Source organism: Anolis sagrei, chromosome Y, assembly GCF_037176765.1.
Source record: "Anolis sagrei isolate rAnoSag1 chromosome Y, rAnoSag1.mat, whole genome shotgun sequence".
Classification (NCBI taxonomy): Eukaryota; Metazoa; Chordata; class Lepidosauria; order Squamata; family Dactyloidae; genus Anolis; species Anolis sagrei.
This window is the reverse complement of record NC_090035.1, coordinates 84,287,810-84,312,462: the sequence shown is the minus strand read 5'-3', so window position 1 is coordinate 84,312,462 and position 24,653 is coordinate 84,287,810. Positions and strand designations below refer to the sequence as shown.

General features: G+C 53.6%; 1 protein-coding gene across 3 annotated transcripts in view; it reads right to left on the bottom strand.

The window, feature by feature from the left end:
• LOC132777439 (protein capicua homolog) overlaps positions 1-24,653 on the bottom strand; it is a 44,905-nt gene that overhangs the window by 1,814 nt on the left and 18,438 nt on the right. For 2 of the 3 annotated variants that reach the window (XM_067461642.1, XM_067461643.1), the window contains exons 3-18: positions 14,308-14,457; positions 13,969-14,224; positions 12,507-12,636; positions 12,216-12,398; positions 10,799-10,958; positions 10,557-10,723; positions 9,175-9,403; positions 8,509-8,612; positions 7,102-8,401; positions 6,767-6,996; positions 6,466-6,626; positions 6,207-6,361; positions 5,748-6,014; positions 4,717-5,216; positions 1,863-2,155; positions 1,607-1,761 (exon numbers count right to left, since the gene is read on the bottom strand). In XM_067461642.1, coding sequence (XP_067317743.1) covers positions 1,607-1,761; positions 1,863-2,155; positions 4,717-5,216; positions 5,748-6,014; positions 6,207-6,361; positions 6,466-6,626; positions 6,767-6,996; positions 7,102-8,401; positions 8,509-8,612; positions 9,175-9,403; positions 10,557-10,723; positions 10,799-10,958; positions 12,216-12,398; positions 12,507-12,636; positions 13,969-14,224; positions 14,308-14,457 — 4,440 coding nt within the window. The remainder of the gene's footprint in view (positions 1-1,606; positions 1,762-1,862; positions 2,156-4,716; positions 5,217-5,747; positions 6,015-6,206; positions 6,362-6,465; positions 6,627-6,766; positions 6,997-7,101; positions 8,402-8,508; positions 8,613-9,174; positions 9,404-10,556; positions 10,724-10,798; positions 10,959-12,215; positions 12,399-12,506; positions 12,637-13,968; positions 14,225-14,307; positions 14,458-24,653) is intronic. The other variant, XM_067461644.1, reaches the window with a different exon arrangement.

Below are 24,653 nucleotides of genomic sequence, written 5' to 3'. Positions count from 1 at the left end.
TAATTATTTTTACTGCGTTGTCAAAATTATATTTATATTGTTTCCATATATTGTATTATACATTATTTTTATTTATTTATTTATTTATATTTTATTATAGATTTTATTGTAGATTTTAGTTATTTTTACTGCGTTGTCAAAATTATATTTATATTGTTTCCATATATTGTATTATATATTATTTTTATTTATTTATTTATATTTTATTATAGATTTTATTGTAGATTTTAGTTATTTTTACTACGTTGTCAAAATTATTTTTATATTCCTTCCATATATTTTATTATTATATACTATTTTTTCATTTCATTTTTCATGTATTTATTTAATTTTTATCATTTTTATATATTTTGCTATTATATATTACTAGCTGTCCCCTGTTGTGGCCCAGTCTGCGTCTATGTGTTTTGCGTGTGTATAGGTGTGTATGTATTTGTATATGTGTGTTTGCATATATATATGTGTGTGTGTGTGTGGTTTTGTGCATGTATTGTAGTTTTTGTTTTTTGGCTTTTTGAGTCTCTTCTGCTGTTTTCCAGTGTTTTTCTGAGTAATGGTCAGTCTTTGGCCTGAGAGGTGTCTTGTGTCCAAATTTGGTGTCCATTTGTCCAGTGGTTTTTGAGTTCTGTTCATCCCACAAACGAACATGACATTTTTATTTATATAGACATGCTGTCCCCTGCCATGCGTTGCTGTGACCCATTCTATGTATATGTGTTTTGTGTGTGTTTGTATATTTGTGTATATGTGTGTTACTTTTTACTTACTTAGGCGATCCCTCGTTGGACGAGTAAGATGGTCTTCCATTATGGATTTCCTTGTGGGTCCGTATGTGGCTGTGGAGCCCTATTCTTGCTCTGCATCTTCTTCCGCAGTGAGGGCATCGGTTTCCAGGTGGAAGGCGGTCCCGGTCGGGGTTGGCTTGATGCGCCTTCCTCCTGGCACGCTTCTCCCTTTCGCCCTCCATTCGTGCCTCCTCAAATTCTGCAGCACTGCTGGTCACAGCTGACCTCCAGCTGGAGCGCTCAAGGGCCAGGGCTTCCCAGTTCTCAGTGTCTATGCCAGAGTTTTTAAGGTTGGCTTTCAGCCCATCTTTAAATCTCTTTTCCTGTCCACCAACGTTCCGTTTTCCGTTCTTAAGTTCGGAGTTGAGCAGCTGCTTTGGGAGACGGTGGTCAGGCATCCGGACAACGTGGCCGGCCCAGCGGAGTTGATGTTGGAGGACCATCGCTTCAATGCTGGTGGTCTTTGCTTCTTCCAGCACACTGACGTTTCCCCGCTTGTCTTCCCAGGAGATTTGCAGGATTTTCCGGAGGCAGCGCTGATGGAAACGTTCCAGGAGTTGCATGTGACGTCTGTAGACAGTCCACGTCTCACAGGCATAGAGCAGGGTTGGGAGGGGAATAGCTTTATAGACAAGCACCTTGGTCTCCCTACGGATGTCCCAGTCCTCAAACACTCTCTGCTTCATTCTGTGTATATATTTGTGTATTTGTGTATTTATGTGGTTATGCGCATGTATGTCTTATTCTTTGGCTTTTTAAGTCTCTTCCGCTGTTGACAGCCGTGTCCCCCCCCTCCCTCTCCCCCCCCCCCAACTACTCACCTGTGGAGTTCTTGCGCTTCTTGCGGTAACTGCCCAGGATGGCGCGAGGGGAGGTGGCCAGAGACTGCAGTGTCGGGGAGGGCAGCACCTCTTCCGGCTTGAACTCGGGCAGCTCCGCAAAGCGCTCCTCAAAGTCCACCTCCGAGAGGACCCTGCTGGGGGGCAGAGGGGCCAAGCGGGGTCTCAGGGGCGCTGCCTCTCCCCTCCTCCAGACCCCCCTCCCGGCACCCCCCCATCCATCCCCACGGTCACTCACTTGTCCACCGAGTCAAAGGTCTTCTTCAGCGGAGGGGGGCGGACCTTCACCTTCTTGACCACCGGCCCTTCCTTGGGCTCAGGCCCCTCCGACGTGGTGGCCGATGTCGTTGCCAGGGGTGGGGCTGAAGGTGCTGCCGCCCCCCTGGAGCCCTCCCCGAAGTTTGGGGGTGCAGGGCTGAGTGCGGAGGATGAGGAGGATGGGGGGGCCGCGGGGGGCGCTGCTGCGGGGGGCTCCGGGCGGACATCGGGGGCAGCCCCCCGCCAGTCGGGCGAAGAGGGCAACCGCTGGGCCTAAGGCAGAGGAGAGGATGACCAATTAACTGGGTACTTTCCATTACAACAGTGAGAGTCAAGCACTGAAAGACTGAGTAGGCCAAAGCCTGTTAAGAGTCAGTGAACCAGAGCTAGTGTTGTCCTGAGGAGAATGAGTAGGCCGAAGCCTTTTAGAGTTAAGAGGGCCAAAGCTAGTGTCGTCCTGAGGAGAATGAGAAGGCCGAAGCCTGTTAGGAGTCAGTGGGCCAAAGCTAGTGTCCTGAGGAGAGTAGGCCGAAGCCTGTTAGAGTTAGTGGGCTAAAGTTAGCGTCATCCTGAGAAGAGTGAGTAGGCCGCAGCCTGTTAGTCAGTGGGCCAAAGCTAGTATCGTCCTGAGGAGTGTAAGTAGGCCAAAGCCTTTTAGAGTTTGTGGGCCAAAGCTGGTGTTGTCCTGAGAGTAGGCCGAAGCATGTTAGAGTTAGTGGGCCAAAGCTAGTGTCGCCCTGAGGAGAGTGAGCAGGTCGCAGCCTGTTAAGTCAGTGGGCCAAAGCTAGTGTCGTCCTGAGGAGAATGAGTAGGCCGAAGCCTGTTAAGAGTCAGTGAGCCAAAGCTGGTGTTGTCCTGAGAGTAGGCCGAAGCCTGTTAAGAGTTAGTGGGCCAAAGCTAGTGTCACCCTGAGGAGAGTGAGTGGGTCGCAGTCTGTTAGTCAGTGGGCCAAAGCTGGTGTCGTCCTGAGAGTAGGCCGAAGCCTGTTAAGAGTTAGTGGGCTAAAGTTAGTGTCATCCTGAGGAGAATGAGTAGGCTGAAGCCTGTTAAGTCAGTGGGCCAAAGCTAGTATCGTCCTGAGGAGTGTGAGTTGGCCGCAGCCTGTAAAGAGTCAGTGGGCCAAAGCTAGTGTTGTCTTGAGGAGAAGGAGTAGGCCGAAGCCTGTTAGTGTTAGTTTGCCTCAGTGAGGGAACTCCTCAGTCAAAGTCAGGAAGCTTCCCTGTGAGGTAGGCCTCACAGTATGAGGAAGGCCTGGAATAAGAGAAGCCTCAGATGGGAAGCTCCAAGGTACATTTGGTGTGAGAGGAGCCTCTGTCAGAGTGAGGCTGTTTATCTGCATGAGGAAGAAGCCCAGCATGGAAGCAAAGAAGGAAGCATCAAGGACTTCATTTGTGTTGTTACTGTAAGTAGTGCAACTCTATTATTTTACTCCTTGGGAAGAGGTAGTGGCATTGGTCTGTGTGTGTTTGTTCTTTTCATCACTTGGTGCTGGGCCGCGCTGCTGTGCTAATGAGTGACCCTGGGGGGCCTTTCCTTAATAAGCCCACTCGCCCCACGCCACTCCCCTCGTCACCCTTGGATCCAACCCTCTTTTCCTTCTCAAGGCCACAGCGGCTCCACGATGAGACCTAAACAGGACGGCCATCTCTCAGGGAATGCCTTGCCTTCTCCAAGATGCACCTTTCCCTATATAAACACCTGCAAAAATGGCTGCCTTTTCAGACTCACAGGTGTGTCTTGGCTTTTTTTGATGGCGTGCCTAACCAAATTAGGGCATGCCTAACCATCGATGGCATCTCTGAACTGAAGAAATGCATTATTATTCCAATACTCCAGAGGACAGGAGCAGGATTCAAAATGATCTTGACAGATGAGAGAGATGATGGGCCAAAAGTAACACAATGAAGTTCAACAGTGACAAATGCAAGAGACTCCACTTTGGCAGGAAAAACGAAATGCAAAGAGACAGAATGGGGGATGATGATGCCTGGCTCGAGAGCAGGACGGGTGGAAAAGATCTTGGAGTCCTCGTGGACAACAAGTTAAACATGAGCCAGGAATGTGATGTGGCAGCAAAAAAAGCCAATGGGATTTTGGACTCAGGCATCAATAGGAGCATAGTGTCTAGGTCCAGGGAAGTCATGCTACCCCTCTATTCAGCTCTGGTTAGACCACACCTGGAATATTGTGTCCAATTCTGGGCACCACAATTGAAGGGAGATGTTGACAAGCTGGAATGTGTCCAGAGGAGGGCGACTAAAATGATCAAGGGTCTGGAGAACAAGCCCTATGAGGAGCGGCTTGGGGAACTGGGCATGTTTAGCCTGAAGAAGAGAAGGCTGAGAGGAGACATGATGAGAGCCATGTATAAGTACGTGAGAGGAAGCCACAGGAGGGAGGAGGGAGCAAGCTTCCTTTCTGCTTCCCTGGAGACTAGGACGCAATGGAGCCATGGCTTCAAACTACAAGAGAGGAGATTCCATCTGAACACGAGGAAGAACTTCCTGACTGTGAGAACCGTTCAGCAGTGGAACTCTCTGCCCTGGAGGGAGTGTGGTGGAGGCTCCTTCTTTGGAAGCTTTGAAACAGAGGCTGGATGGCCATCTGTCAGGGGTGATTTGAATGCCATATTCCTGCTTCTTGGCAGAATGGGGGTGGACTGGATGGCCTATGAGGTCTCTTCCAACTCTAGGATTCTAGGATTCTATGATTCTATCCTCCCCCCCCCCCCCCCCGGCCACCCTTTCCCCTAAATTACTGCACCCTTTGCCTTGTGAAGGTGAATGGTGGTTTAAGGGGAGTGGGGGGAGGTTAGTATGCCATAACAGACCCACCGTCTCGGCCCCTTTGCTGCCTGAAGGAGGGGCAGGGAGGGCCTCCCGGGATGCTCTCTCTTCGCCGGCTACTTCTCGGTGGCCCCAGGCGTCTGTGGCGGTGGTCTCGGTGGCGGGCTGCGTCTGTCGTGGCGAGGGAGGGGACACGGGCTCCCAGGTCTCGGCCCTCTTGGCTTCGGGGCCCTGCTCGGCGGGGGAGGGGGGTGGCAGAGGGGGCTCCTGGGGGCCCCGCTCCGTGACCTCCGCCTCCTGCTGGAACCGCGCCCCACACGGCTCCTGCTGCGGATGATGTGGCGGCTGTGGATGATGATGCTGCTGGGCCGCCTGCTGTGTCGACTGTGCTGGCCCCAGGGAGGCCCGGGGGGTGCCGGGGGAGGGGGCCGCCTCATAAGAGCCCACCGGGATGCTGGCGATAGCGGCCTTCACCCGCTGCGGGGCCTTGAGGGGTGGGCGTTGCGGGGGCCGGGCGGCAGATGCGGACGGAAGAGGCAGCGGAGGGGCTGCAAGGAGAACCCAGAACAGAGTGGGTGCGCTGTGTGGTTTCTAGGATTTGAGGCCACTTGTTTGGCTCTGTATTCCCCCCCCCCCCCATGCCTTCCTTCCTTTTGGGAAGGGACCCCTTTGACCTCGATCCCCTCCATGCTGTACCTGTGGAGACCCCCATTCCCTGGCTGGACCCCCCAGGGGCTGCAAGGAGAACCCAGAACAAAGTGGGTGCGCTGTGTGGTTTCTGGGATTTGGGGCCACTTGTTTGGCCCTGTATCCCCCCCCCCCATGCCTTCCTTCCTGTTGGGAAGGGGACCCCTTTGACCTCTATCCCCCCCTTGCTGTACCTGTGGAGACCCCCATTCCCTGGCTGGACCCCCCAGAGGGAGGGGCTGCAAGGAGAACCCAGAACAGAGTGGGTGCGGTGTGTGGTTTCTGGGATTTGGGGCCACTTGTTTGGCCCTGTATTTCCCCGCTCCCCCCCCCAAGCCTTCCTTCCTTTTGGGAAGGGGACCCCTTTGACCCCTGCCTACTCCATGCCGTACCTGTGGAGACCCCCATTCCCTGGCCGGGCCCCCCAGGGGGCTGGGTGCTGCCCCCTGCCTTGGGCAGGATGGCGGCGGGAGAGGCGGGGGCAGCAGCCACAGTGTAGACCACGCTGTGAGCGGCTGGCGGGGCGGCAGGGTTGGTCCCAGTGGGGCTGGAGTATATGGCGGTGATGACGTGGCCCTGCCCGGCGCAGGAGACCGGCAGCTGGGGGCTCTGCAGGGGGGAGACCCCCACTTGCCCCGGGGCCAGGAGTGAGCCTTGGCCTGCGGGAAGAAACGAGTGCTTTATAGAACAACATTTCAATAATATATGTCTTTACAGGAGTTTTGCAATGTATGGAAGAAATATTATTATTATTACTATTACTATTATTATTGAGAGAGATGGGGGGCTCAGCCCCAGAGGCCCCCTGAGTCCTCGCTTCCCTCCCTCCCTCCATCCAGGTGGGGCCTTACCTTGGAGCAGGGGTTGGACGATGGCCTGCCCGTTTGGCCCGATGGTGGTGAAGCCCAGGGCCATCTGCGCGGGGCCAATGGGGGACTGGACGTAAGTGGCCGCGGCTGGAGAGGTGCTGGGCTGCGCCTGGGGGGCCGACTGGACGTAGGTGATCCTGGGCAGAGGGGGGGAGAGAGGGAGGAGTCACCACTGCAGCCAAGGGGGCTTCGTCATGCCCAACACGCGTGTCCGTGTCCCCCGTCAGTGCCCTGTCCGCACCTGGTAGAGGAGGAGGGCAGCAGCACCTTCTGGGCCTGGGTTCCCATGGCGACGGTGGCCCCTTGCAGGGCGGCTGGGCTCAAGGGGGGTACCAGGGCGGCCGCGCTCTGCGGAGGGGGCTGTGGGTGGACCACCGGGTGGACCGGGGTGAGCTGGATGATCTGGAAGGAAGGCGGGCACTCAAGACCCATCCTGCACAACCCTATCTGGAGAACCCTTCACAGAGGGGCTCCTGTTGCTCCCTGCAGCCCCTTCCCCATCTCAACGCAGACCGAGACCCAATTGCAGGGCGGGGACTGACCTTGCTGGCGGCCTGGCTCCCGTTCTGCACCGGGACCGAGAACGGAGGGGAGACCAGGGGCAGCTGGGTGGCCGTGGTGGTCCGGACGGCTACCTGTGGGGCGGCCATGGGCACCAGGACCTTGCCCTGCACCTGCAGCCCCGCGGGGGGCACGGCCGTCCCAGGCGCCAAGGGGGGGTGATGGGCCGTGTTGCCCGGTGAAGGGGCCTGGACCGGAGACACCGATTGCGCTGCAGGGAGGGAAGAGGGACAAGGATGAAGCAGACCCAAACAAGAAAGGAGACCCCCCTCCCCACAAGATGCACACGGACAGGCAAGCACCCCCCCCCCCTCACCTTTGGGTGCGGAAGCCATGATGGTGACACTCCCGCCGCCGCCTCCGCTGTTCCCAGGCCCTGGCTGGATGATGGGGAAGGGGGCCTGGGGGGCAGCCAGCACCTTCCCATTGGCCGGCGGGAGGGTGAAGTGGATGCTGGGGGGCGCTGCCGCCGCTCCGCCCAAGGCCGACCCCTTCCCCCCAGAAGAGGAGACTTGCAGCGGCTGCGGCAGCGAGGGCAGGATGTACTGGACCTGCGCGATGCCCCCCGCCTTGGCCCCGGTCCCCGAGAGCAGGCCCTGCGGCTGGAGAAGGCCGAGCGGGAGGGGCCCGTTGGGGCCAGGGGGGCTCTGGGCAATGAACTGTACGGCAGGTGCGGGTGGGGCCAGGGCAGCCCCCGGGGGGAGCACTGCCACCGGGACCCCCGCCCCCCCGGTGCCCCCCTGCGCCCCCACCAGCAGGTTGGTCACCAGCCCCCCCGGCCCAGCAGGAGGGCCCTTCCCCACAGCGGCCAGGCCCGGCCCCAGGAGCGAACTGGTCAGCAGGTGGGAAGAGGAAGAGGAGGGGGGCTGAGCATTGCCGCTGGAGATGGGTGTTGGGGGGCCCTTCTTCTCTGCATAGAACACCCCCACGCGCCCCATAGAGAGGCCTCCACTCTCAGGCTGCTTCGCACTGCCGTCCATTGCCGTGTGGGGGCTGAGCAGGGGCGGCCCCTCCCCGGACCCCCGCAGGAAGGATTTGCTGGCAATGGGCACCGGGGTGCTGCTGACTGGCCGGACCACGTTGGTGACCACGGTGGAGGCCGCTCGAGTCATGCCGTGCGGAGTCCCGCTGTAGCCGATGACACCCCCGCCCAGGGGCCCCGTGGAGGGGGCCGTCACCAGCACCGTCCCCGAGGGCAAGCGGGCGGTGTCTGGCAGCACCACCGCCTGAACCAGGCCCCCGCCGGGCGAGGAGATGACCGAGTGCAGGGGGGCCGCCGCCCCACATTCCGGCCCGGCACTGTCTGCCCGTTTCCGCCGGTATGAAGCCGCGGCCAAAGAGGGGTCGAAGCGGGGCTCCGGGCGCTTGGCTGCAGGTGTGTTGCTGATTGGTCGGGGCGCCCCGCGTGAGTCCTGGGCCTTGAACGAGGAGGGGCCGGGCGTCGCCTGGAAGGAGCCGTAGGGTTTTGGGGGGAGGGGCTGCTGTTGCTGCGGGTCGTGGCCGGATGTGGGCGGGGGAGGGGGGTCCAAGTCCAGGGCCGGAGGGGGAGGGGGGCCGGAGGCGGGGGACGGGGCGGCCGAACGGATGACCGGGGAGAAGCGCTTCCGGGCAAAGTCCTGCAAGCGAAGGGAAGGGTGCCGTTAACCGCGGAGGGGCCAAATTAACTCTAATACCCCCCAGCAGCAACTTCCCCCCTACCGACAGCCTCTGCAACCTCGCTGACCTTCCCCTCGGGCCCCTCCCCCACGGAGCCCTCGCTGTCCTCGCTGTCCGTCACCCGCTCCTTGCACTTCAGGTCCACGTCCGGAGGGTTGAACCCGTCTTCCGCTAAAAGGGGGCAAAGTGAGGGAGTGAGTGAGTGGGAGGCCTTCACACACATACACAGAGAGGGTCCCCCCCCCCTCCCAAAACTCCCAGGAGAGACAGACAGCGGGACGGAGGGATGGGGAGGGAGGGGCCGGCAGAGAAGGAGCGGGCTCTTATCCCAGAGGCAGGATTATGGCAGACCTTCAAATACACTGACCGCAGATGCCAGCGCAACACAACAGGGATTTGGGGGCCGGGGGGGGGGGGGGAGTTGTGCTCCATCGGCAGCTGGAACGGCGGCAGGAAAATCCCGATGACTGGCCTGATGTCCACAAAGAAGCCCGGTCAAGGCGGGCAAAGCAAACATCGGGATTTAAACCCCGCCGGCATAAACAGAGTCCCCGAGGCCAGGTGTCACCAAGGCCATGGCCGGAAAGCCACCAGCAAGCCCCCCCCCCCCCCCCCGAATCACTCATTTCGGCCATTGGCATGGCTGGTTCTGCTTCTCTGAGGGAAAGGGAATGGACATGCCAGGACAAGAGGCCTAAATCCGGGGAAGGTAAAGGGTAGAGGGCACGCTCACCGATGACGTCGTCGTCGCCCTCCTCCTCGCAGATGACCATCCGCTCCTCGTCGCTGGTCATGTCCTCGCTGGTGGTGCGCTGGGAGCGTGAGGTGCGCGAGGCGTGTGGCGGCGGGGGCAGCAGCGGGTGCCGGGGCCCCTCCCCTGGCGCCGCAAAGGGCGACCCCGAAGGCACCAGCCCCACAAACGGGCCCTTCCCGCCGGAGAAGAGTGGGGGGCCCGGACACACCTGTGGGGGAGGGGAGCACAGGTAGACCCTCAGAGACGCACCCCAAGAGGAGGACAGGTAGCGGGTGGGGGAGGGGCCAGCAGGGCCACCCCCACTGGGACAGGCCAGGTGGGTGGGAGGGGCTGCGGCCCAGAAATATACGCTTCTCCCACCTCAAGGGCTGCGCTTGGCGGGCACAGCTATGAACATCTTTCCATATCTATATATCTAACCCATCTATCTATGTATCTAACCCTATGATGGTGAACCTATGACACGCGTGTCAGCACTGACACGCCTGGCTATTTTTGATGACACGCGGCCACATACAGAGAAGTACACCTTATAAGAGCCAATCTCATTCCATCCTTATCTACAAATTTAACATCTGCACGTTTGAGCATTGTTCATAACTCAGCACGGATTATACATTTTTCTTATTTATACTATAAATATTGGCAAAATTATGTTTGTTTTCTCTCGAAGTTGACACCCCATAGAATCCTAGAATCCTAGAGTTGGAAGAGACCTCGTGGGCCATCATCCAGTCCAACCCCATTCTTCCAAGAAGCAGGAATATCGCATTCAAAGCACCCCCGACAGATGGCCATCCAGCCTCTGCTTAAAAGCTTCCAAAGAAGGAGCCTCCACCACACTCCCTCCGGGGCAGAGAGTTCCACTGCTGAACGGCTCTCACAGTCTAAGTTATGCTCAGGTTTTTGGCAAATTTTGACACACCAAGCTCAAAAGGTTGCCCATCACTGATCTAACCTATAACTAACTAAATAAAAGCCAGATTATATAGGCACGTATCTATCCATCTATATTCTACCTATGTTCATATGTAGTTTCCAAAATGGCTTCTATGACGCCCCCCCCCCCAACCACAGAATTTTGCACACAGACCACCCCCCCACCCAGTGATGAACAGAAAGCACTGGAAGGGGAGGGGGAGAGAAGATTGGTGCAGGATGATGGGAGTTGTAGTTTACTCCGTCATTTTGCGTTTCCTAATGGGTCTCTTCGTGAAACCCCAAAACAAATGACCACAGTGCCTAGCAACCAGCGTTACGGCCCCGGCAGCTCTGGGTACGGAAGCTGGTGCTCAGGGAAACCAACTGGACAGACGCCAACCCGGACCCCCAACACTTCATCCCCAAAAACGGCCCCATACCTGGCTCTCCCATTCGCTCTCCATGCCGTGGACCCCGCTGTGGGAGAAGGCGCGCGGGCGCTGGGCCCCGGTCCCCGTGGTGGGCAGGATGCGCTCCCCACGGCCCTCGGCCCCTGCCAGGCCGGCCTTCCCCTCCGGCCCCAGCAGCACCTGCATCTCAGAGGGACCTGCGAGGGAGGGAGGGGGGAAAGGTCAGGAGGGCCGAGGGGGGGGGGGAGGGGGGGAAGGAGGGAGGGGCTCACCTCCAGGGAGGGCGGCGCCTCCTGTCTCGGACATGCTGCGCTCCCGCATCTCCTTGGCGCATCCCCCGGGCCCCAGGGGCTTCAGGTCGGAGGTGGACTTCTTCCGGTCCTTGTTGCACCACTTCCAGTCCGGGTGCGCTTTGAAGTGGGCCTCTTTCACCTGGCGCAAGGGGGGGGGGGGGCAGGGAGGCATTTGAGAAGAGCGACACTCACATGCTACACGTGTCTCTGGAAGGGAGACATGCTGCACACAAAGAGCCCAAACATCCAACCCATGTAAAACTGGCACCGCTCTACCAATTCATCCTGGGCAGAGAATGGAGAGCCGTGAGCCAGGCTGAAGCCCCCCTCCCCTCAAGCACAAATAAGAACAATCACAATAATAAATCTTTATTTGTAACCCCCTCGCATCTCTCCGAAGGGACTCAGGGCGGCTAACAAAGCACTCAAAACAGAATCACGTATCCTCAAAGAAGGCTACTCCGGCCACCCTCTGATGCCTCTGGTCTCAACCAGGTTTTGTTCTGTACATCCGAGACCCCCAAACGAAGCATGAGGTGTCACCAAAACAAAGCAGGAGAGACCCCAAAACAAGGACGAGGCCCTCCAAACAAAGCACGAGAGGTCACCAAAACAAAGCCTGAGGCATCACCGGAGAGGTGCCTTTTCTGCCCTCAAGTGTCAACTGCATGGAACCCAGTACGGACCACACTAGACGCATGGAGAGCGGTGCACCAGGATCTGCTTAAATACCTCCAGGGAAGGAGATGGAGAGATAGACAGAATCCTAACATTTGAAGAGATCCCAAGCACCATCCAGGACCATCTCCTTTCTGCCAGGCAGGAAAAGCACAATCTGATCCCTCCCGACAGATGGCCACCCAGCCTCTGCTTAAATACCTCCAGGGAAGGAGATGGGCACATAGGACAGAATCCTAACGTTAGAAGACATCTCCAGGGCCACCGGTGGCAAGGGTTAAACCCTTGTGCCGTCGGGTCGTAGGGAGAGCGCGGATGAGCTCCCTCTGTGAGCTCCAGCTCTCCATGCAAAGGGGACATGAGATAAGCCTCCCACAAGGATGGTCAAACATCAAAACATTGGGGCAACGTCCCCTGGGGAACGTCCTTGCAGACAGCTAATTCGCTCACACCAGAAGCGACTTGCAGTTTCTCACACATATACACACACACAAATCCAACCTAGCCCTATTCTTTCTGCCAGGCAGGAAAAGCACAAATCTGACCTACCCCAACAGATGGCCACCCAGGCTCTGCTTAGGAGACTGCAATGGCCCGAGGAAGAGAGTCCAGGTGTTTTGGACTCCAACTCCCAGCATTCCTCACAGCCTCCCCACAACACCCTCATTCCACCTACATGCCCAATTGGGGGAATCCATGGTTTGAGGAGCAGCCTTACCTGGAAGGCCAGGTCGTGGTACTTCTGCTTCTCCTTGGGGCCCAGCGCGTACCACCACTCGCCCAGGATCTTGCTGACGGTGCGGTTGTCCTGGTTGGGGTGCCGCTGGTGGACCAGGGCCCGGTGCCTCTTGCTGAAGATCATGAAGGCGTTCATCGGCCGCCGGATGTGGTCTTTCTCCCTCTGCCGGAAAGAGGAACGGAGGAGTGGGTTCAGAGGGCGGCCCCAGAAGACCCCCACACACACACACACCCCTCTCCCTCCGCAGCAGGAGGAGCAAAGGGCCGGCACCTTGTTGGGGCTGCGGCCGTCCTTCTCGGAGGAGGAGTCCCGGTCTTTGGGCAGGGCGCTCAGCGACTGCGTCCGGCGCTTTCCGGGAGGGAGCGAGAGCGGGATCTCGGGAGACACAATCGACAGGAACCTGCAGAAAGAGGGAAGGAAGCCGGTCGGGAACCAAAAGCCTGCAAACGTGCAGCACGGCCGGTTTGAAGGAAATCAGGCAAAACTCAACGACGCCATGAAATTTGGTCTTGAGAACCGCACGGTAAATAAATGCTTGGATGCTGCCTTCAGGTCACTCCCGACGGACGTCAACCCTAAGGCTTGTTCTGCGGAGGTGGCCATTCTTCCTTCTGGGGCTGAGAGAGTGTGACCTTCTCAGGGCCGGGCGGTGGGCTTCTGGGCCGAGAGGGCATTGGAAATTCTCCAGAACCAAGACAGTCCCACATGCTGTGTTGGCTCCCTCAGCAGAGGCAGCAGTGAGCGGAGCCATTTTGCATAAACACCCACATCGCAAACAAAGCACAGAAAGGTATAAAAAGGCCCAAGACTCCGCAAAACGCTTGGGGGGAGGCAAGGACTGCCCCCTACCCCCACCTCTAAGACATAGCTTTTAGTTCCCAGTTGCAACCGGCTGAAGGAAGCCATTCCCACTTGTGCCAGGATCTCCCTGGGGGTCGGGACCCCTGAGGAGGTCGTGAGGGGGAGTTAGAGGGGTCACCAAAGACCATCAGAAAACACAGTATTTTCTGATGGTCATGGGGATTCCATGTGGGAAGTTTGAGCCAATTCTATCGTTGGTGGAGTTCAGAATGTTCTTTGATTGTAATGAACTATAAATCCCAGCAACTACAACTCCCAAAAGTCAAGGTCTATTTTCCCCAGACTCCACCAGTGTTCACATTTGGGCATATTGAGTATTCGTGCCAAGTTTGGTCCAGATCCACCATTGCATGAGTCCACAGTGCTCTCTGGATATAGGTGAACTACAACTCCCAAAAACAAGGTCAATGCCCATCAAACCCTTCCAGAGTTTTCCATTGGTCATGGGAGCCAAGTTGGAATTGGTGGAGTTCAGAAAGCTCTTTGATTATAATGGAGTTCAGAATGCTCTTTGATTCATCACTGGTGGAGTTCAGGATGCTCTTTGATTATGAGTGAACTATAAATCCCAGCAACTACAACTCCCAAATTACAAAACCAATCCTCCCCCAACCCCACTCGCATTCACATTTGGGTGTATTGGGTATTTGTGCCCAGTTTGGTCCAGTGAATGAAAATGCATCCTGCAGATCAGATATTTACATTATGATTTATGACAGTAGTAAAATGACTGTTACGAAGTCACAACGAAAACAATGTGATGGTTGGGGGTCACCACAACATGAGGGACTGTACTAAGGGGTCACGGCATTAGGAAGGTGGAGAACCACTGCTGTAGGGGAATGCCCAAGTGGGCCGAAGCCAGACTCACGCGTCATCGTGGTCGCTCTCGGTCTCGCTGTCCAGGCGTGGGGGCCCCGTGGCATCCTCTTCCTGCTGCTGCTGCTGCTGTGAGGGGAGGGCCCCGATGGACCCGGCGGCTGCGGCCGAGGGGGGCCGGGGGGCTGGAACGGGGCTGTCGGGGCGGGGGGCGCTCGGTCTGGCCACGGACTCAGGCCCCGAAGAGGAGGAGGTGCCGGCCACACCACTGGGGGGCTCGTGGGCCACTGCAGCCGACTCCGGGGGCTCTGGGGGGGGAGCAAGGGACCATGTGAGAGGAACACACAAGTGACAGGGCAGCCCCCTCCCTCCCTTGCGGCCCCCTCCTCACCTTTGCTCTGGCCGCAGGCCGAGGGGTGGCTGGCGGGCTGCTGGCCTTCGCTGGGCTGGACGGAGGAGTCCGGCTGGCTGGGGGCCAGGAAGGGCACCAGCGAGTGCCAGGGGAAGACCGCCACGGAACGCGGCTCCACGTTCGTCCACACTGCGGGGGAGGCAGAGTGTGAGGGACCCCAAAACAAAGGCGGAAGAAGAGCCCCCAAACCAAAATGTGAGATGCCACCCCCACCACCCCCCAACCCTAACCTGAGAAGCCTCCAAAACAAAAGCTGAGAGGCTCAAAGGTGGAAATGCAAACCTGGGGGAGAAGACCCCTTCCATTCACAAAGACACACACCCGACTGACCGGAGCCATGCCCCATTGTCCCCCCCCCCCCCAAAAGAGAGGCCAGTCCTGAGGAAAGGGGTGGGAGGGCTTCCCTTCCTGTGCCAGGAAGCAACCTTGCCCACCCCCCTTTTCCCAGCTGGAAGCCAGGCGGAGGAATGTTTACAGCTGCCCAAAGAGGAGGGGAGGGGGAGAGGAAGCAGCGAATGGGGCACCAACCAGACCCACGGAAGGCGCCTGGCTCCATCCCAGGCACAGAGAGGGAGGGAGGGGAGGGCTGTGGGAAGGACCCTGGCCTGGCCTCCCCCTCCCTCCAGCCGGGCCTCTGCCTCCAGGAAGGAGAGGGGCCCAGCGCTCCCTCCGCTTCCTACTTCCCGTATGGGGCCCAGCAGCGCTTCCTCCTCTTCCTTCCTGAGCCTGCCCTGCTCCCAGGGCTGTACAGAGACAATGCCCCTCCGGCAAAGGGCCAAGGCTCACCAAGCAGAGACCCCCACCCCCTTGAAGAGGAGCCCCACACCAAAGCCATGAGCAGAGGAGCCCCAAGGGCTCTCCAGGGGGGGCTGCTCTGACCCTCCAGTCGCCCTGTAGCATAATAATAATACTAATAATAATAATAATAATAATAATAATAATAATAATAATTGTTGTTGTTATTATGCCTATACCCCGATATGGGGGTCCGGGCTCCCCCAGCTAAAAAAGAAGAAGAAGAAGAGGCAGAAGCAGAAGCAGCAGCAGCAGCACAACAACAACAACAACAACACCAAAGCCATGAGCAGAGAAGCCCCAAGGGCTCTCCAGGGGGGCCTGGCTCTGACCCTCTGGTCGCCCTGTAGCATAATAATAATAATAATAATAATAATAATAATAATAGTTGTTGTTGTTGTTGTTATGCCTATACTCCGATGTGGGAGTCCGGGCTCCCCCAGCTAAAAAAGAAGAAGAAGAAGAAGAAGCAGCAGCACAACAACAACAACAACACCAAAGCCAGGAACAAAGAAGCCCCAAGAGCTCTCCAGGTCGCCCTGTAGCATAATAATAATAATAATAATAATAATAATAATAATAATTGTTGTTGTTGTTGTTGTTATTATTATGCCTATACCCCAATGTGGGGGTCCAGGCTCCCCCAGCTAAAGAAGAAGAAGAAGCAGCAGCAGCAGCACAACAACAACAACAACAACAACAACAAAGCCATGAGCAGAGAAGCCCCAAGGGCTCTCCAGGGGGGCCAGGCTCTGACCCTCTGGTCGCCCTGTAGCATAATAATAATAATAATAATAATAATAATAATAATAATAGTTGTTGTTATTATTATGCCTATACCCTGATCTGGGGGGGGGGGGAGTCCAGGCTCCCCCAGCTGAAGAAGAAGAAGAAGAAGAAGAAGAAGAAGAAGAAGAAGAAGAAGAAGAAGCAGCACAACTACAACAACTACTACTACTACTACTATTTTATTTTTCTCCCCTGCCTCCATCTCCCCGAAGGGACTCGGGGCAGCTTACATGGGGCCCAAGCCCAAGGCAGAATACAATTAAAATTAAAAACAAAACAATAGCAATTAAGACTGCGTAAAACAACATAACAATAACAGCAGACCGATTTGGGGGGGGGGGGGGAGAAAGCCACTAATGAGCCCAAGACAAGGCCAGAGAGCAGGAAGCCTTCTCAACTGCCCTGGACTCCTCCTCCTCTTTCTGCCCATGGCTTCAGGCCCAGCCCCCCTCCCATGCAGCCACTGACCACTGGCACTGACCGCAGGGGAGCGCCTGGTCAACTGAGAATCAAAGGCTCCTAGAGTTGGAAGAGACCCCAAAGAGGGCCAGCCCAGCACAGCTCGGTCGTCTTCTTCCTGCTGGGCAGGAAAGCACAATCCGATCCCTCCCGACAGATGGCCACCCATCTGCTTAAATACCTCCAGGGAAAGGGATGGGCGCATAGAGAGAATCCTAACATTAGAAGAGGTCCCAAGGACCATCCAGGACCATCTCCTTTCTACCAGTCAGGAAAAGCACAATCCGATCTCTCCGGACAGATGGCCACCCAACCTCTGCTTAAATACCTCCAGGGAAGGGGATGGAGAGATAGACAGAATCCTAACATTTGAAGAGATCCCAAGGATCATCCAGGACCATCTCCTTTCTGCCAGGCAGGAAAAGCACAATCTGATCTCTCCGGACAGATGGCCACCCAGCCTCTGCTTGAATACCTCCAGAGAAGGAGATGGGCACATAGGACAGAATCCTAACGTTAGAAGACATCTCCAGGGCCACCAGTGGCAAGGGTTAAACCTTGTGCTGGCAGGTCGTAGGGAGAGCGCAGATGAGCTCCCTTAGTCAGCTCCAGCTTCCCATACAAAGGGGACATGAGAAAAGCCTCCCACGAGGATGGTCAAAAATCAAAACATCTGTGCAACGTCCTTACAGACGGCCAATCCTCTCACACCAGAAGCGATTTGCAGTTTCTCTCTCACACACAAAAATCCAGCCTAGCCCTCTTCTTTCTGCCAGGTGGGAAAAGCACGAATCTGACCCGCCCCAACAGATGGCCACCCAGCCTGCAATGGCTATGGAACGACCTGCCCAAGTCTGATAGCTAAAGGAGCGGTCGGAAGTCAAAACGCAATTGAAGACCCATGCAGGAGAGTTGTGGACCCAGCAACCTATTGCCGTGATATATATATATATATATATATATATACACACACACACACACATACATGTGTGTGTGTATGTGTGATTTATTGTATATATTGTATGCTTGGATGTTTCTGAATTTGTTGTATCCACCACTTCAAGCTGTGAATAGAGGCAGGTAATAAAGTAAAATCTATTAATGGGCCAATTTAGGCCCTCCAGGTGTTTTGGACTCCAACTCCCAGCATTCCTCACAGCCTCAGGCCCCTTCCTTTTCCCCCTCCGCCGCTTAAGCGGCGGAGGGGGAAAAGGAAGGGGCCTGAGGCTGTGAGGAATGCTGGGAGTTGGAGTCCAAAACACCTGGAGGGCCTAAATTGGCCCATGCCTGCTTGAAAGGTAGAGCGGCCCATTTCCCATTGTGGTCAACTATGAATCGCACATATGGCAGATAAGAATATGCACGAATTCACAGGTGACCACTCGGGAAACTACGGTTACAGGTAAGCAACCTATATTTTCCCCACTTTGCATTCCCTGAGAGATGACGACGACTCCCTCTTACATCTGCCCCCCCCCCCGCCCCGCCCGGCCTTCCTCCTGCAAAGTGGGCTCAATTATTCAGCGTCCTGAGTGCATCTTGGCGGTCAGCTTCTGCCGGGAAGGGAGCGAGCGAGGGAGCGAAGCAGCAGCGCTGGCTCAGTGGCTTCCTGTCCTCCGGCAGTGACCACATCCCTCCCAGCGGAGAAAGAAAGGCAATTGGGGAAGGAGGGGGGCAGGAAGGACATTAAGACCCCCCCTTCCCAGTTATTGATGCACGCAGAGTGAGTGGAGCGCCCACACAACGAGCAGCAAGGACACGGAGGAGCATCACTCCGCCCTGGCATCGCACAGTCCCAAAGAAGGAGGAAGGAACTACACGCCGTCCCCAAGTTACAAACGTCCAACTCGCAAACGACTCCTAGTTAGGAACAGGAAGTGAAAGGAATCTGCCTCTAACATGGGGAACCCACTCCTGGAGGAGTCATTATTATGGGGAGGGGGGAAGGGGTCTCCAGGGAAGCTGCGTCTCTAATCTCGGTTTCCACAACAAAGCCAGGTTTCCCCAAATCCAACTCTCATAGGGACAGAAAGTGAGGCGAAACCATTTGAACAGAGGCACAGGCAGCACAAAGAACACCACGGGTGGTGTGGGGAGGGGTGTTTACCTTCCGTTATGGGATCTAAAGCTAAAACATACATATATACATATATGGCTGGAGTTGCACTTACAAGGTGTCCCTGTTCTGAGTTACATACAAATTCAACTTCAGAACAAACCTACATGAGCTCACTACCTCTGAGGATGCTTGCCATAGATGCAGGCGAAACGTCAGGAGAGAATGCCTCTAGAACATGGCCATATAGCCCGAAAAAACCTACAACTACCCAAACCTACAGAACCTCTCTTGGGGGCATCCAGAGGGGAGAGGGGCAATCCACTGAGATATCCCCCACCCAAAAGGAAGTGACGACGACAACAACAACAACAACAACAGAGTCTTGGCTCTTGTTGTTGTTTTTAATCTAGAAAGCGCGCCGGGGGGGGGGGGGGGCACTGGGCTGACCTCAGAGAGGAGATTACCAGCAGCAGAAAACACGGTTCCAGGAAGGAAGGAAGGAAAGAAGGAAGGAAAAAAGAAAGGGAAGGAAAGAAGGAAGGAAAAATGGAAAAAAGGAAGGAAGGAAGGAAGGAAGGGAAAAAGGAAGGGAAAAAAGGAAGAAAGGAAGGGAAAAAAGGAAGGAAGAAATGGAAAAAAGGAAGGAAGGAAGGAAGGAAGGAAGGAAGGAAGGAAGGAAGGAAGGAAGGGGAAAAGGAAGGAAGGGAAAAAGGAAGGAAGGAAGGAAGGAAGGAAGGAAGGGAAAAAAAGAAGAAAAAAGGAAGGAAGGAAGGAAGGAAGGAAGGAAGAAAAAGGAAGGAAGGAAGGAAGAAAAGAAGGAGAAAAAGGAAGGAAGGAAGAAAAAGGAAGGATGGAAGGAAGGAAGGAGAAAAAGGAAGGAAGACCCACTGGAGGGATCACTCCATGGAAGGGTCCACAGGGGGGGAAAGAAGGGGGGTGATGATGGTAATAATTATAATAATAATGCCCATATGATAATAATAATAATAATAATAATAATAATAATAATAACAACAACAACAGTGATGATACTGATAATAGCATGATAGCCTCCCCGCAGGAGAGTAACGCATCTGAGCGTCCCCTGGGGAATGTCTTCATAGATGGCTGATTCTCTCAAACCAGAAGCTACTTGCAGCATGCAACCAAACAAACTTGGAAGACAACCCTCAAGGGCCACCCAGTTCCACTTTTTTTCTGCCAGGCAGGAAGGCACCATCCAATCCCTCCTGGCAGATTGCCATCTGGCCCCTACTCAATGATGATGATGATAACAAGAATAATGATGACGATAATAATAATATAAATGATAATAATGAAATGAAAATAATGCTGATAATAATGAAAATGATGATATAATACTAATGATAAGAATAAGCAGAATAATGATACTACTAAGAATTATAATGATAAGAATAATGATAATAATGATGATGACAAGAAGATGAATGACAATAGCCATAAGAATAACAATGATAACAATGTGAAGAAGAATAATAATGACTATAATGATCGATAATAATAATAATGTTGGCAATAGGTAATAATAATAATAATAATAATTAAATGAAATAAAATAATGCTGATAATAATAATAATAATAATAATAATAAGCTCAATTGGGTTAATGATGATAATTAGAATAAATATAATAAGAATGATAATAAGAATAATGATAATAATACGAAGAATGATAACAATACCAATGATGACAATAAGAAGAATGATAATAATGGGGATGACAGTAATAACAATAATGAGAGTAACATAGTAATGATGATAATAAGTCCAATGATGCCTATAATAATAATAATGATAATAAGGTTCTGATGATACTAATGATGATGATAATGATAACAAGGCAATGATAATGATAGTACTGATGACAGTGATCCTTGACTGGGGGCCTCCCACCTCCCGGTCAAGACCCCTTGAGCCCCAAGGAGACCCCCTTGCTGATGATGATAATGATAACATTGATGAAGGTAATAACAATAATATTATAACAATAAGAATAATAAAAGTGACAATACTGATGCAAGACCCCTTGAGCCCCAATGAGATGCCCTTGCTGACGATGATAATATTAATAATAATAATAATAATAATAAGATAACAATAATAACAATAAGATAATGATGATGACTGTAATGCTGATACTAATCCCTGCTCTCCAACTGAGACCCCTCGACCCCCAATGAGACCCCTTTTGGCCCCTCCCCTTGACAATGACAGAAATAAGAATAAGAATGACGGTAAGGACGATAATAAGAACAATAACAACGAGAACAATAACGCTGATAATGATAATAATATAATAAGGACAATTAATATTGATCACAATAATGCTGATAATAACGATGATGATGATGATAGCAGTGATGACAGTGATCCCTGGCTGCCCTCCCCCCCTCCAACCAGGACCCCTTGAGCCCCCCTCCCTTGCTGATGGGGACAATATTGAGGATAATCAGACAATGATAATAATGAAATTAAAATAATGATGCGAGGAATGATGTGACTGACCCCTGCCTGCCCCCCACCCAGGACCCCTTGAGCCCCAATGAGACCCCTTGGGTGAGGATGATGATGATAATATTGATGGTAGTAACAATAAGGTAATGATGTTTAATGATAATGATAATAATAATAATGCTGATCCAAGACCCCTCGAGCCCCAGTGAGACCCCCTTGCTGCTAATGATAATATTGATAATAACAATAAGGTAATAATGATGTTAATAACAATAACAATAATAATGCTGATCCAAGACCAAGAGACCCTCTTGCTTGGGATTATCGTATTGGGGATAATAATAACGATATTAAATAATGATATTAATATAATAAGTAATGATTTAAATAACTGATGTTGATAGAAATGATGCGGCTGACCCCTGCCTGCCCCCCACCCAAGACCCCTTGAGTCCCAATGAGACCCCTTGGTAAGGTAATAATGATGTTAATAACTATAATAATAGTAATAATAATAATAATAATAATAATGCTGATCCAAGACCCCTTGAGCCCCAGTGAGACCCCCTTGTGGATGATGACAATAGTGGTGATAATCCTAATATAATGATGATAATAACAATAAATTATAACATTAATGAGATATGTATTGTCGAAGGCAATACATATCATAATGAGATAATGATAATGAGATAATATTGGTGATGATAGTCTTGATGACAAGGATCCCTGCCCCCTCCCCCCACACTCCAACCAAGACCTCCCAAGAGACCCTCTTGCTGGGGATTATCGTAGTGAGGATAATAATAATGATATTAAATAATGATATTAATATAATAAGTAATGATTAAAATAATTGATGATGATAGGAATGATGGAGCTGACCCCTGCCTGCCCCCCTTGCCCCCCTCTCAAGACCCCTCGAGCCCCAATGAGACCCCTTGGGTGAGGATGATGATGATAATATTGATAATAACAATAAGGTAGTAATGATGTTAATAACAATAACAATAATAATGCTGATCCAAGACCCCTCGAGCCCCAGTGAGACCCCCCTTTCTACTAATGATGATATTGACGATACTACTCAAAATAATGATAACAACAATGAAATGATAACAATAATGAGATAATAATGAAAATAATATTGGTGGTTATAGTCTTCATGGCAAGGATCCCGCCCCACTCCACCTGAGACCCCTTGCCCCCCCCCGCCTTGCTGAAGATGATAATATTATGATAGTAGTGGTGCCCTCCCCTTGCTGATGAGGAAGATAATATTGATTATGATAATAGTGATGCCCCCCCTCCCCCTACTTGAGACCCCTTGCCCCCCGCCTTGCTGAAGATGATAATATTATGCTAGTAGTGGTGCCCCCCCTTGCTGATGAGGGTTATAATATTGATTAGGATAGTAGAGATGCCCCCTCCACCTTGATGAGGATTATAATATTATAGTAGTGATGCCCCTCCCCAACGTTGTGCCCCCTCCTCCCCCTTTCAGAGACCCCTTGCCCTCCCCCATTCTGAAGATGATAATATGATTGTAGTGATGACCCCCCTCCCCTTCCCCTTCCCCTCCCCCCCGACTGACCGAACATGCCGAGGATAATATTGATTATGATAATAGTGATGCCCCCTCCCCCTACGTGAGACCCCTTGGCTCCCTCCCCCTTGCTGGATTTGATAATATTATGATAATAGTGGTGCCCCCCCCTTGCTGATGAGGATGATAATATTGATTATGATAATAGTGATGCCCCCCCCGACCTTGTGCCCCCCTCCCCGAGACCCCTTGCCCCCCCCCCCCCGCCTTGCTGAAGATGATAATATAATGATAGTAGTATTATGACCCCCCCCCGTGCCCCCTTCCCCTCCCCCCTGACTGACCGAACATGCCGAGGCCGCGGGGGGGCGCCGCGGGGGCCCCCCCTTGGGTGGAGAACATCTTCCTCCTCCTCCTCCTCCTCCTCCTCTGGCCTCAAGGCGCCGCCATCCTCCTCCTCCTCCTCAATCTCTCTCTCTCTCTGGGCGGGGGCGTGGCTACGGGGCCCCTCCCTCTCCCCTTCCTGCTCCCCCTCCGGGACTCCCCCCTCCTCCGCCGCCGCCGCCACCCCCGAGCGCCCCCATCCGCGGCCTCCTCCTCCTCAATCTCTCTCTTCCCGCTGCTGCTGCTGCTCCTCCCGCCGCCCAACGAAGCCAGCCTCCCCCCTCCCTCCCTCCTTCTCTTCCGTCACGCATGCCCCATGGAGCCCCCGCCTCCCCATTGGCTGACGCCACGCCGGTCATTCACATGCAAATGAGGCCCCCTCCCGCGCAGAACGGCCCGCCGCCTCCCATTGGGCGACCCTGGAATGTCAGTCATATGCAAAACAGCGGAGGAGCGGAGGGGGGAGCGGAGGGGGCGCGTCACGTGGCAGCGCGGGCGCCCATTGGCCCGCCTTTACTCCAGCGCGCGGAGGGAGGGAGGGAAAGAGGGAGGGAGGGGCCACGCCCGAGGAGGGAGGGAAGAGCGGAAGTGGAGGGCAGGAAGAGGGGAAGGGAAGCGGGTAGAGAGCCCTCAGGCCTGCCTCCGGGTAATGGGAGAGAGAGGGGCCTCTCTGACTATATAATAGGGAGAAGGGCGGGATATAAATATATGAAGTAAATATATATAACAATGGGTAATATTCACGGGAAGCTGGGGCTAACAGGTGGGAGCTCACCCTGCTACCTCAGGGTAATGGGGAGGGAGGGGGCCTCTCCGACTATATAACCATGTGTAATAGCATCATAGAAATACTTTTGTGTCAGGAGCCTGCCTGATGGTAAGGGGGGGGGGGGCTCCCTGACTATACAATGGCGAGATATAAATATATGGAGTAAATACACATTACAATGGGTAACATTCTATCATAACATGAGTATATTTCTGTCAGGAGCCGCTTCAGAAACTGTGAGAGGATTGGCTGTCTGTAAAGACGTTGCCCAGATGTGTTACCATCCTCATGGGAAGCTGGGGCTGACAGGTCAGAGCTCACCCTGCCCCCCAGGTATGAACCCCTGACCTTTCAGTCTCCAGTCCTACTGGCACAACCTGGGGATCACAACCAGACACAGTGAAAACATCGGCCCTTGCGCTATGCTGCTCTGCTTCTGAGTACGCATGCCCAGCGTGGAACACATCTCACCACACTCAAACAGTGGATGTGGCTCTTCATGAGACATGCTTAATGAGACATGTCTGCGCCCGACACCACTGGAGAAACAACACTGTTTCTCCTGACATCCGCCGGGAAGGAGCACCACCTGACATCCTGACATTGCACCACCTGACATCTGCCGGGAAGGAGCAGCCAATAATGAAAGGACCAAGGCAGTGACATCTCCAGCTCATCCCCTGTTTGGGTATCAGCCAGCATCTTAAATCAAGAAATAGTTTTCTAAGATCTACAGAGACTCTCACTGGAACACCTCAGCAAGCAAGAGTCCAAAAGTGGCAGGCTCAAACCCAGAACCTCAATCCATGGCTGTTACCAAATGAGAGACTCCCCCCTGGGCACACAGAAGAAGACGGGGCAACATGGAAAGCGCTGAACAGACTGCGCTCTGGCACCACAAGATGCAGAGCCAACCTCAAGAAATGGGGCCACAAAGTGGAGTCCACGACATGCGAGTGCGGAGAAGAGCCAACCACTGACCACCTGCTGCAATGCACCCTGAGCCCTGCCACATGATGCACAAGGGAGGACCTTCTCTAAGAGATACC